Source organism: Macrobrachium rosenbergii, chromosome 6 (genome assembly GCF_040412425.1).
Source record: "Macrobrachium rosenbergii isolate ZJJX-2024 chromosome 6, ASM4041242v1, whole genome shotgun sequence".
Classification (NCBI taxonomy): Eukaryota; Metazoa; Arthropoda; class Malacostraca; order Decapoda; family Palaemonidae; genus Macrobrachium; species Macrobrachium rosenbergii.
The window spans coordinates 19017761-19031943 of NC_089746.1; the positions used below are offsets into that span (position 1 = coordinate 19017761).

At 37.7% G+C, this 14183-nt stretch overlaps 1 protein-coding gene across 6 annotated transcripts in view; it reads left to right on the forward strand.

The window, feature by feature from the left end:
• Window positions 1-14183, forward strand: part of LOC136839263 (prostamide/prostaglandin F synthase-like) — a 117526-nt gene that overhangs the window by 100051 nt on the left and 3292 nt on the right. For 4 of the 6 annotated variants that reach the window (XM_067105059.1, XM_067105057.1, XM_067105056.1 and 1 more), the window contains 3 exons: window positions 5299-5503; window positions 6487-6602; window positions 6945-7094. In XM_067105059.1, the coding sequence (XP_066961160.1) occupies window positions 6594-6602; window positions 6945-7094 (159 nt within the window). In that variant the 5' untranslated portion in view covers window positions 5299-5503; window positions 6487-6593. Of the gene's footprint in view, window positions 1-2531; window positions 2669-5280; window positions 5504-6486; window positions 6603-6944; window positions 7095-14183 lie in introns of those variants that run through there. The other 2 variants (XM_067105060.1, XM_067105058.1) reach the window with 2 other exon arrangements.

Consider the following 14183-nt stretch of genomic DNA (forward strand, 5'->3'; position numbering starts at 1 on the left):
TCTGTCGTTTATACTAGTATATATCCTTATCTCCTTTTTTTATATATATTTATGTATAATGCACACCTCTCTAATAAGCCTTCTCTTACACTAGACTCACTATTAGTGAAGGCTCAAAAGTCAGTACATATCTAGGAATTGCAGTCCTGTTTGTAATGTACACACACATACTCAAAGAGAGAGAGAGAGAAATCAACATGAGCAAGTCATGTCTTACAATGCTTCTGCTTTAGGGCAGCAACTGCAGTGCAGGGAGTGGGAGACTTGATACTAGGGAATCCTCTCCAACTTATAATGGTTTCATAGATATTTATTGCTATAAAACGAGTCAGTAGTCTGTCTTCGTTTTGTTTTTTCAAAATTTAAAGTAGGCATTGAATGATATGCGTAAAAAACAATGTCCTTTCATTTGGCACTTTCTCTCTTTCTGTTTGTTTTTAATTGCTTCCTTGTGTAAAGACGTAATTCTGCATCATACGAAAGCAGTGGAGGAAACATCCTTGCATTGAAGAGAATGTCCTCATAGTTTTTATATATCAACAAAGGTTAATATTTTCCATTAATAGCTTTTGTTATAACAAAAGTTCTCGAAATATTTGAAAATAACTAAAGAGTTATCTTTATAATTTCTTTGGCATATCGAAGATATTAAGCCGATTTATCTTTTGGGTAAAAAATTTTGTCCAAATTTTTGTAAAATACGTTCAAGATCCTCCCCCCTCCCCTTTCCACCTCATACTCGATTACGTAAGAGTGTCGGCCGATTTGTTTGTGTCTAGAATTTTATAGATGAGACCAATTCTGCGGTGTAGCAGTGACGCATTCTGTCATATCAGTGTTTGCGTGCGCGTCCGCGTGCGAGCGATCATGCATAATCAGTTGCTGCCCTATAATCTGCTAAATTTCCTTGTCTAGATAAATAAAAATTAAATTGATTGTGAAGTAAAAATGAACAACTGATGTAACAGTCCTTTGTTAATGCAACCCTGTTGCACATGCTGCTTTAATGCAGTATATTATTATTATATTATTATTATTATTATTATTATTATTATTATTATTATTATTATTATTATTATTATACCACATCTTTATGTTGATGACAAATACATAGCTTGACGTATTATCTTATGCGTGGGCATTAGAAGGGATAATATTATATTTTTTTTTATGCCACACATGCGACACAAACAATATCCATCTCGGTAACTGCAAAGTTCATCATCCACCCTTCACCTCCATAAAAAAAGCGGGCTTAATAATACCTTTACCCTATACATTCCCACCTAAGCGCTCGTACACTCCCCAAGACTTCCCAGTATTTTGCATACACCCTGCTACCTCTCGTACGTCACGTATTCTGTGACCCACCTCTCTTGCCTCGTTCTGCCGCAGTACGGTATATCTACTCCCAGAAAACTGTGCGAATGAACTACTTTCATTCTCCAAGTATTCATAATAATATCTATTGCTTTTTCTTGGGTTCCATCAGCCCTCATAACTTGACTTGTACTGGCATTTTAAATTTTTCCTCTTGCAAACCTATTCAAACAGTGATTAATTTCTGCAGTTTCTCTTTATTAACCTCAATCAGTTCTGTATCATCTGCAGGCAATAGCCATTCCACACTCCATTCACAACCCCCTTTTTCGTCATGCAGCAACTGTTCACCTGCACTAAATGCCCTTTCTTTGTTTTCTCTTATAACTTTAATTTTATTCTCTTATAACTTTAATTTTAAAGAATATATTTTGTATAATTTTAAAGGATATATTATGTAGTATACGGTGTGTGTGTGTGTGTGTGTGTGTGTCTGTATATACTCACGCAACCGCGAGAGAAATATACAGTATATACTATTATCCAAACGTCATTCGAGAGTAAAGGGTGGAGATACTTCGAGCTGAGTCATTGGCCAATGAATCTGATTTCACCTTTCACAGTCAGTACTCAATCCGGAAATCAGTTGTTGAGTAATTATCGAAGCTTGAACAAAGGACATCCAAAGAAGAATGACATAGCCATTTTCGGTGGAAGGCTGAGGGGAGGCTGGGTTAGAGAAAGTGTTTTGTGTGTGTGTGTATATATATATATATATATATATATATATATATATATATATATATATATATAATATATATATACTGTATATGTTTGTGTGTGTGTCCTGGGGAGAATACTATGAATGATTGTAAATGTTAACTTAGCGAGGTAGGAATGGCATGGTGTCTCCGGTAGGACTGACGTTATCAGTAGAATTTTTTTCTTTTTTGGAAGCGGCGAAGATAAGCTGTTAAAATCTCTTGTCTAAGGGCGGGGATTATGGACATAAATTGTACGAGTTTCGAAGGAATTTTATCTGTTACGAAACAAAGAAACCATACTAACTCTTATATGTCTGATACACTATGATATTGAAGTGATAATGAGCCAAGCAGGAATATTTGTAGTTAAAGCCGAAAAATGCTGATGTAAGCTGTGTTTCTTATCATAATTTTTTATTTTCTTGATAAAATTTAGGCAGAGACGGCAACATATGTGAAAATATAACTCGCGCATATTTGCTAGTGAAGTGTCAGTTGATCAGTGCAGAGCAAGACTATTTAATTGAAGTCATTCGTGTATGCTAGTGTACCTATCACACAAGCACGAGTGTGCAAGACTTCACGTAATTCAAGTCGTTCGTATTTGTTAAGGAAGTGTTTCACGAGTACGGACACTCACGCCAAATGTACTCATTCACGTAAAAATAGTCAGCAAAATAATGAAAGATGACGGAAAGCGAATTGAGTGACAGCACCGTGATTGACGTAAAGTTCACGATAACATAGAAAGTCATGAACTATGAATACACTAGGAAACGGATGATTTCTCTTGCATGGTTTAGTAGCGAGCTTACGTGCCATATTAATGTGGAATGTTCACGAAAGCAAAGTCTTGTCTACAGCTGTAATCTCAAAGAGAATATTGACTAATGGGTCACATGTTTGGCCAGGCACTTTCGAGAATATGAAGGTTTGAGTTTGGTAAAATGTCAAACCTTGCATCTTGAAAGTGCACATCTAACATTTAATAAAAATTTGAGATATGAGAAATAATAAATATGTTTAAAGATGATTAAACTAAAAACCAGCAGAAGAAACAAAAAAGTAAAATAAACGTCCGAAGCATGGCAGTTCTTGCAAGATTAAGAAGAGGCACTATTGACCTGTTGTAAGACAGGATTTGAGCTGATTTTGCGTTGTCAAGAGTACGTCGCACGTCTGGGTATTACCTGCAATGCTTTCATATTAAAATCAGACCACAAGACTGGAATAACAATCGAGGTAACAGGCTAAAATATAACAATTGAGGGGGGGAAACGTGTTACCAGCACTAATGGTAAAAAAAAAAAACACGTCTGACAAACAGTTACCGTAAGAGGTTACAATAACAGAGGAGGGGCATGGAGATGAGACGTCCTTGGTTGAGCCGAGTGCAAGTACAATAGATGTGGTAATTTACATTTGAACAAGTTGATAGATAATACCAAGAAAAGCAAAGATATTTGCATGATGTATATACAAATCAAGTTAGGTTTCGGCTGCATGTCACGACAAGGCTTGGAGGGGGTGTGTGGAAATCATGTCATAAAATTATATAAGGTACTATATAAAATTAGAAATTAGCATATAAGAGAGTTTAGGGATTCACGCTGCTGCATGACCGAAAAATAAAGAAGTTAACGAGAGCGAATTGAACACACAAAAAGCGCCATCATTTGGCAACACTTCCACGGAGTATGTTTTCTTGGCATTTGAAAGAAATGTGTTGGGGTTTTGATGACATGTCTGGCGACAAGTTAGGCTATGCATGTTGGCGGTTTTTGCAGATGTCTTTGAATGCAGCGTTTCTTCTTTTCTTTGATGAAAACGGAAGAAATGTTTGATCAAATCTACTTGGTATGACTTAACCGAGCTTCGGCGATGTCGCACGAGCATGTTTTCGGACTTCTGAAACGTCTCAGAAAAAATCTCGAGGCGTTACTGCCTGTATAGGTGTCACAATGTCTTTTGTCGAGAAAGAATGACAAGCTTTCCCACTGATAACTTCAGCTGAATCGAAACGAGGGAAATATGGTTATCCGTGATTAGTAAAGTTATAAGTTTATTTTATGGAATATTTTGAGAACAGCTCCCACTGAAATTTTGTTGAAAAAATGATAGAATCCATTTAGACTAGGCCAAAGGCTCTTATAAATAATTCACAAATAAATCTGCAGAAACCACCCCGCGTTTGCCCACACATAACACACCCTGTGAACATTAAATCTTTGAAAAACGTCATTGATGACAAGGAATTGATGTGAGAGTGGCACTTTATTAATTCAATTCCATAACAGAATATATTTTGCACTGTTGAGCAGACCTACAAAACTAACAATAAAACGAGCGCGGTGTCTATTCGCTGTTTCGTCATTGGCGAAACTAAAAGCATGCAGTCAAAAGTGAGGAATTAAAAAAATTCCTTATAACTATTTGTACCGCCTTAAGTGTGTGTGTGTGTGTGTGTGTAAGTTCGCGTCGCCGCCACCAGATGTGGAAAAAAATCATGCGTCTGACAGCGAGTATTCACTGTGAAAATAAGCGTTTGAAGCAGTTGCCCTTCTCGAGATATTGATTCTAGGAATTGTTCGAGATGTTTTTAGGTTCTGAGGCACTGTGTTGCTCATGGAAGAAGAGTAGGACATGGCTAGTGATATGATGATAGGAATGTCTTGGCGAATGAGAAAATGGTGCTGCTATGTGCAGTTGAAGGATTGAAGAGAACCTGAAGAAGAGTAGGGAAAGAAAAAATATAGGCAAGAAATGTTGAACATGGTTTATGAAAAATAAGCAAATTCAAATGAACAATAAGCATTTCTTTACCTTAAAATATGCATAGAACCATTGAAGTACTGTCTACATCCCTAATATTGACAGGAAACCTGTAACGGACAAATGAGCGTTAATAGAAGCAAATATTTCGAAGGATAAAAGCCTTTTAAGGATATAGACTATTTAGGGGGAATAAATGCTACAGATAATAGTGGAGTGGTTGAAGAGATTACGTATTGCAGATATGTAAATGTATAGCCTACTGGAAAGTGATGGCAAATATAAAATTAAAATGAAGCCAGTTAATTATTAACTGCAAATTGTTTGTGAAGTGTAAATTGGAAGAGTGAGATTGTAAGGCACTCTACATAAATGTTCATGTATCGAATTTGATGATCATCAGAAAATTTACCGCATTTTGTAGTCTCTTTCTCTTTTACAGGAAGTCAAAATGAGCTCCTTTTGGTCAGAAGGCAGCTGCGTCCTCTTTTTCCTGAGAAGGTTTGGATGAGCTTTCTGTCGGGTGGCATCCAAAGAGCTCAGCCTCTTGGAGCCACAGCTCAGCCAGGCTGGCGTCAGGCTCATCGGCGTCGGCCTGGAGGAACTAGGGGTGGAGGAATTCCTCAAAGGAGAATTCTTCAAAGGCGGTAATATTTTGCAAATCATTGTTTTTGACGTGTTTCTGAGTGTTGTAGTATCTCTTCTTTATATGTATAAAATTAATTTCTTCAGTTAGTTTTTCTCATAACATTTTTCATAAATGTCTATATTGAATTGGATCATTGTCCAGTTGAAAGTTAGATGTTTGCACATACTTTTATGTATATCTTTGCTTTTAAGTTCAGAACAAGGAAAACAGGAATAATGAGAACAGTATGTACAAAGGTGTGAAGCAACATTAGATGGAGCAAGGATTAATAAGGTTGATTTTCCAAATATTCAGGAACAATGATATCCAGTATGGGTTCGTTCGTATATGTGAATTATCAAAGAACATTTATGATATCCTACAGCTGACTGTAATTCCATAATATTTTAGCCTAAATTAAAATGTGCTTTGCACTTTTCATTCAGTTTAAAAGATTTATCCTAGCAAAGTTTGTCTTGGTAATATAGATGGTAAATTGTTTGTAAAGTTTTGGGGTTTTGGTATTATTTTTGCTTTATGATAACATGTATCTTTTGTAGTGAAGATAATTTTTGCTTTATGATAATATGTATCTCTTGTAGTGAAGATAATTATCTTATGAGTTAGTAATTACTTTTTTTTTTATTTAATTTATACATCTCATATTATTGGGCTTTAAAATTAAAGTTTCGTTTCATTGTCTCTGCCTATAAAATGAAAAAGGTAGTATTTTGTTAAAATTAAAGTTTCATTGTCTCCACTCATAAAATGAAAAACATGGAATTTTGATGATTGCATCTTTAAAAAAATATAAACCTTTATTTCACCAAACAATTAAAAAATTTTCATAGAATCATTAGAAAACTACAGCAGTCTTTGATATAGTATGTAACAAGAGACAATGTATGCCAGAGTGGCATGAATCTTTAAATTATATATATGATATATATTTTTCCGTACCTCGCAAACAATTCTATTTTCATCTCAATTTTTTTTTTACAGAATTATATATTGATGCAGAAAAGAAATGCTACAAAGCTCTGGAATTCAAGAAGTTATCTGCTCTCTCGCTGTTCCCTTCGCTACTTGGAAAGGATTCTAGAGAAGGAATGAAAAAGGTATGGATAAGAATATTCACTTATACATAATGAATATTTCAAGATTGTGAGGTAAATATGTTAGTAAGCATGTTGGTGAGTGTCTGATACTCCTTTTATAGTTTTTTTGAGAGTTGCGAGTTTCTAGCCTTATTGTATATAAATTAAATTTTCTTGTCTCCAAAATCATAAGACCTTATTACAATAACAGTTGAAGTGATTTATGCTATTGCAGTAATTTTAATACAATTTTTAAAATTGCTTTAAACAGGTTATTAATAAGGATAGTTTTTTATTTGAGAGAGAGAGAGAGAGAGAGAGAGTCTAATCTTGATGTTCTAACACTACAATTTATTTAAACAGAGCAAGGAGATGGCAGTTGGCGGTGACACAAAAGGAGACTGGTATCAAACAGGTGGATTACTTGTAGTGACAGAAAAGGGAGAAAAAGTTCCCTTTGAATTTAAGCAGAAGAATGCTGCAGATCATGCTAGTAATGCTGATATTTTGAAGGTAAATCTTTAATCTGTCATTTACTGTGAGCTGCCCTGTCAGAAGTACTGCTCACTAAATATGTTACTGTGGTGGTTTTCTTTCTTCCTTTAACCCCAATGTATTGCTTTCTGCCTTTAACTTTTCACCCATTCTCTGTGGTCTTTTTGTGACTTAACTGGCCACCTTTTTAATTTTTCTTGAGATTTTACCTCCCATTTAAGAGTATTTCCCAGAAGGGAATTACTAGTTTTACTGCATTATTTTTGTGCAGTTTGTAGGCTTAGTATTTTCTGTCATACAGTATAGCTAGATAAAGGTCATGTTGGGCCACTATCAGTTAGGTGAACAACTGTGCTACTTAAGACATTGTGAATTAACTTGTCCAGCTTCATAAATTCTAAAGACTTCCCTAGGCAGCTAGATGATGATGGCCAGTTAATTAGTAGATACTCTTTATTACAGTACAGTATTATGTGGCTTGACCAGACCACTGAGTTAATTTATTGAGCCCTCACAGGGTTGGCCGAAAGGATGTCTTTATTAGTGGTAAGGTTTAATTTTATCAATTAAATTACAGGTCTTGAAAAATCTATAATTGGGTTAATGATTTTGACAAAATTTCTTTTAACTTGTTTCCAAAACTTGAGTTTTTTTGTTGATATTTTGGACATTCACACAAAAAGAGTTTAACTATTAGTGTTACTCTACAACATGTACATGCAGGGAGTGGATCTTGCTGACTGTTCAGATAGGGAAGAACCAATTCTAAGATGTGTCGAAATTACTTAAGCATGTCTTTCTTTTTGATCTGATGTATGCCATATTCCAACGTTGGGTTTGATGTGTTTTATTTGTCTTTATAATGTTCATTATTCCATGTATTCTGCCTTTTATTGACTATAGTGGGGTTTATTAAAGAATTCATATACTGTAATCACTGATAGGAATATCTCTGTAATCTTGTGATAATTGCAGCTTTGACTGCTTTGTTGGCTTCTTCATTTCCTTTGCCTACTTGGGCAGGAATCCAACATATTTTCACATTTTTACCATTTTCATATAATTTGGATTATAATTTTGATAGGTTTCTGCAGCACTTCCAGTTGCTAAATTTACACATTTCCTATTGAACATAATACTGCTGTGAAAACAGAAGCATTGTTAGGCAAGTAAAACTGGTGTGTTTTGTTGGGTGATTTGAGTGCAGATCCCATGCTTGATGAAGTTTTGGAACCATCATTGTATATTACATATTTCAATTGTGTACAAGTTAGTATCTTATGCAGAGTCCAAGGAGGATGTAGTTCTATTGATATTTGTTGACTCAGTTTATTGGCAGCTGAGATTGAGATCATCACTTCCCCAAGGTGGATTGGTCAATGTAAGAGGGTCTTCTTATTCCATTTCAAGTGGCTCTGTTTTGGAGGGAAGAACATGTGTTAGCACTGGATTCCTGGGAGACATGAATTTCTTTGCAAGAGGAACCAATTGATGAAGTCCAAGAATCTGTACAAGGATAGATGCAGGAGCTGCCTGCAGTCCTTTCTGCCACCATCAAGAAAGAGAAGACTTCAACCATATTCATGACTGCCTTGAAAGGCCATGTGAAGAGAGCTTTTCGTGTTTTCTTATTGGGCGTCAAAGTCCACGAGTCCTTGTTTCCTAGCCACTGGTGGTTCTTGTATCATTCATGAAAAAACTCTTTGCAGTTGCTTAGTCATCAAGATCAAATCCTGTCCCAGGCACTTTTTAATTGACCTTGTTTCTGGGCATGCTAATAGACACTAGTCAAAATAAAGATATGCCCAGAGGGACTGTCAGTAAGTTTCTAGTTTGCTTGGCTGTTTTTAATGAAGGTCCAGCCAGTTGAACTTTGAGGTCCAACATGGGTCATTTACCTTCACCAGAGAAAATAATTCTTATTGGCAAATTCTCAGAACTGGTTGACATCTTGAGGATACTCAGCAACTTGTTTTCTTCTGCAAGTGTTTAGAGGAACTTGCATTGTTGAAAGAAGAAAATTTGTTGTCAGGTGCCTGCCTTCATTCACCTTTGGCCACCCATGACTCTTCACCGGTGCCCTTCATGCCTGGAACCCCAAAGTGTTGAAAGAGATCTTTGGAACATGGTTGACAAATTTGTGAAAAAATCAATAACTCGTGTTGCAGTCTTAAGGTAGCCTGATCATGAAAGGAATGTGCAGTGTTTAAATCCCTGTGAAACATAGCCATCAGAATTTTTTTCTTTTTATTGGCTATGGAGAGGAACATTATTAACCCAATTCCCTCATTTGTTCCAGAAAAGAAGAATGTCATGGCCATAACCATCATTACAAGGACTCTGTTAGGGTGGCTTCTGAATTTCAGTTTGGAAACATCTCAGGGAAACTATGGGACACATCTAGTATAATCATCATTTCACAATAATAAGCCACTAATGTTTAAAATGTAAACCAAATGCCCTAGTGAATAGATAAGACAACCTACAGGTGTATTTTATTTTGTTTTTGTTTCATTCTCTTTTATGAAACTTCTTATCCTAGCTGCACCATGATGGCTTCAATAGAAAAAGTTCATGGCTCTCCTCCATTTATTGTTTGACATCCTAGGTAACCATTGACATTGCTCAGCCTTTTGAGTGAGTTGCATATCAAGAGGTTCTGTCATAACCTTACAGTATATGTGGATGGAGATTATTGACTGATTGCTCAGAATTAAAGTTTTTACAAAACACAGTATGATGAACCATGAGACCACATTCAGTCAGCAATTGACCTTTACTAAGTATATTGTGCAATTCCCTGTGGTTGGTGTGGAGAAACATTAACTTTTTGCCTTTATTCTAATCGAGTTGTAAAACTCAAATTGAGAGTGATGATGAAGAGAGATCTTATTCTAATCGAGTTGTAAAACTCAAATTGAGAGTGATGAAGAAGAGAGATCTGACTTAACTGATTAAGAGATCATAGATGTGCTCATGTATTTTGAAAGGACATCCCTAGGTCGCCGACAACGACTCAACTTCAGTGCCTTGTCCAATAAAATCAGTTGTCTACATGCTCTTATTCAAGGCAACTCGTACTGAAGGATGAACTTCAGCTGGGTGCCAAGCACTATCTGCTGTCCTGATACTGAGAAAGCACTATATGCTGTCCTGATACTGAGAAACCACTATCTGCTGTCCTGATAGAGAGAGTTGGTGGACAACCAGGATATTCTTGTCTAGTGAGTCATTAAGCAACAATCTTAAGTGGATAAAATCAGCCAGAACTGCTTGGAAGTCGCTCCTTTTATTTATCAGTACTTCACACAGAATTACAGTATTGCCATGAAAACTGTATTATGTAATGTTTCTAATATTAAGGCAGGGTGATGATGTCAATCAACTTTGCATTTTAAGGACACCACTCATCATTTCACTAAAATATATTTTAACAGGATCAGTAGATGTGGGTAAGCATGTGATTAGCTAGACCCACTACCATATACCTTACCTTTCCACACTCTTCTCATGTCTTAAGCTTTAAATCACTGAAGTCTGCAAATATCATTGTTATCTAGTTGTAATTATTCCTAAATCTTCCATATACATCAATGTTTTATTACTGTACTTGGGTAAGCATTTGTTGATTTCTAAGATTTCAGGTTCCTGTGAAGTATATCCCTCATCATTTATGAAACATGCATGAAGATTTTAAATTTTGTGTACGGTACTTTGTTAAAACATTCATTATTGAACATTTTAAATTTTTGTACTTTGTTTGACATTCATTATACAGTATACACAAAGAAATTACCTATACTATATTTTTATTTGTTACTAAATGACTCTTAGAACTTGAGTTTATCGTAACTATTTTCAAGTTCTCACAGATTATAAGAATTATTTTCTTTGGATATATGACAAATTTTTAAAGTAATTAGTTTTTTTCCTAACATACAAGCCTGAGGTCTTGACATATGGGATTTACTTTCAGTGCAAGCTGGAACCTTCCATTAAACTTAAAACGAGGTGATTAGTGGTAGTTGGCTACCAACAGCATGGGAGGAAGACTTGCCTTTCAGTCAGTATGCATTCAGGTAGCAGAATGAGGGGTGGTAAAGGTGGGCTTTTTATGTAAAGACCTCAGGTTTATGTGTACGGAAATTACTTTAAAAATTTGTCATTTGTTCGTACGCTTTGTCATTTGTTCGTACACGTATACAAACCTTCATTCATTACATATGGGAGACTTACTTTTTGATGTGAGGATTCTGGGCAAATCTCTGAACTGACAGGTACTTTGCCTCACATGGGGTCTCTCTTCCTGGTCATGTAAGAGCAGAGGAAGGAGACCCAACCTCTGATCTTTTGACATGTGTAGTGTTCAACTGCCAGACTTCTGGGCCTTTCGAAGTATTGGGATGCAGCATCATTGATTCAAAGAAAGGCTAGGATGAACCCATATTGTCAGGGACAATAAATCTGAAGATAACCCTTGCTAGATTATAGATAGGATACTCAGTCATCTAGAACATCTGTATGCATGCCTGTCCAGTATGTGACAACTTGCAAACTGCACCTCTGCCCACTGAGAGAGGAAGTGTATAAGAGAAAGGTAGGAGGCAAGTCCCACACACACCCTCTCTTTTGCGAGATGCCACCTGTCCCCAAGGGAGCTGGGTGAGGCTACTTGACTGTTGAGCAGCCACCACAGACCTCAAGGAAAACGAGTCCAAGGATTTATGAGCAACGTCCCGAAGGTAAAAAGGGAGTGAATGTGGTCTGTCGTGACCACATTCCCGTCCTTAGTACCTGTCCCGACAGGTTCTTCCTGAATGCAAGTGACAGACCAATGCCCCTGAACTTGTGAAATCTCGCCCGAAGCATACTGTTGTCCACCGTGTCAGCTGTGAAGTACGCCTTTTTGATCATTACACTAATTCGAAAGAAATGGTGCTCTTGACACCGCTTAATGGTTGAGCCAGAACTAATAACAAGTTGTCGGCACCCAGTCTTGAAGGTCAAGTCCTTTAGGTGGTAACGCATACGATTTCAGTCACTTGGAAGCCACCAGGGTCCTTAGATTTGGAATGATCATACCCTGTTGATCACCTGGTAAATCAGACAGTACGGCGAGAAGGTGCAAGTCTGAAGACTTGTACCATGAATACAAAAGAAAAGACATCTCAAGATGCCAACAGCATCTGGTGTTCCTGGGAAGTCACCCATTCAAGTACTGATCTGATGAGAAGCAGTACTTTCAACGTGGTATGACCGTTGGCTGTTATGCCCCAGGTCCGGGAAGACGGAGCTGAACAGACAGCTTTGGTGTGTCAAGATAGAAGGCCTAACCCAACTGTCTTCCAAGGTTGAGTAATCCTTCAAAATATTGAGGTGCCAAGACCAACTGTCCCTACACCAACCCCAGTGACCAAGCTTGTCTGTTATACATTGTCCCTACATTGACCCCAGTGACCGAGCTTGTCTGTTATACATCCACCTTGCCTGGAATGTGTTTGGTTGACCACTGTGCTGAATGTGCTACTGTCCACCCTTGCACCTGCACTGTCAATTTGAGGAGAAGAAAGGACATATCCCCCAGCTTTCTTGTTGGCTGTGGAACTACCGTGGTACCGTTGCTTATCCCACCATGGAGTGCCTATGCTCAAAAAAGCTAAGAAGTTCCAGAATACTGAAGTGCAGGCTAGGCTAGGTTAGGTTGGGTTGGTAGATACCCAACCTAACCTATTGAATTGCAGGTGACTGCCATTCTAGTTGATGCCTTGAGGCACGAAGTATCCTCAGAATTGTGTAGCGGCACTCCAAAGGAGATACCTGTCGTCTAATCACAGGCTAAGTCCTGTCTCTCTTCTCCGAGAGAGGAAGGGAAAGAATGGTCAAGGCACGAATTATTCTCGAAGGGAATCGTGTAGCAACACATCAAAGGAGATACTTGTTGTCTCTTCACAGGCTAAGTTCTGTCTCTCTTCTCTGAGAGAGGAAGCGAAGGAACGGGGAGTCCCTTGTCGAAGACCAGGACCCCTTCAAACTGCATTGAAAGGAATGGAGGAGAAGCTGCCCATGAAGAACTGGCCTCCCCTGGTGATGACTGTGACCATGAACGGCTTGCAACTGCCGAACTGGTTGTCTCTGTCGAGACCTGTTGAGACAAGGGCAACCTTGTTGTTGTATCTGTTAAGACTTGCAGATACTTATCGTGCTTGGGTGAAACTTCAGACTTCCCAAGTCCATGCAACTCTCAGGTTGCAACCAAATCTGAGAGGTTGGACCTGTCCTAAAGATGTGCGCATGAGAGCTTGCTAGTACCAATCGATCATCAATATACATCAGGAGACATACCTTGAACAAATGTGCACTAGTCGAAGCCAAGACAAGAAGTCACGTGAATATTGGGTAGAGGTCGGAAGCTCACAACAAAGATAGGTACAGAGCCGTCTGTCTGAAGGAGTACTAAGTCTCCCCAGGAATGAAGACGGGAAATTGAGGAAGAATTGATGGGTGAGTATTCGGAATACGCGTCCCCCAAACCTAACGTAGGGCTCAAGTTGGACTCACGGATGGTTGCAAGTACAGAACGTGTCGTTACTAACTTGAACCAAGTCTGTTGAAAGAACTATGACTGGTTTCCAATTACCTGTCACTTTCTCTAAGAGAGAGGGACGGTTGTAGAAATTGGGAACCATACTGTAACAATTTCCACAAATTATTCATTCAGCATAGCCTTGATTTCTCTGCAGAGGAAGATTATTCAGCGAGCTGGAATGAATTGTGGACATTTCAAGTAGTAGTAGTGTACAGTAAAACCTCCGTATGCGTGGGGGATGCATACCACACCCCCTCACAAATAGCTAAAATTCGTGAATACTTAAAACCCTTCTAAAAACACTTTGAACTGCCTATTTTGATAGTTCAAACACAAAAAAACCCTCCAGAAATGCTTATACAGGTATTATCTTACTTGCAATGGGGTTAGGTTCCCAAAAACCCTTCATTTGTTGGAAAAAACATATCTTGAATATAGCCTAGCCTACTCTAGGGTATTCAGTACCTTGTAAACATAAATGGTAGCCTAGCCTACACTATAAAGTATACTCTATACATCTA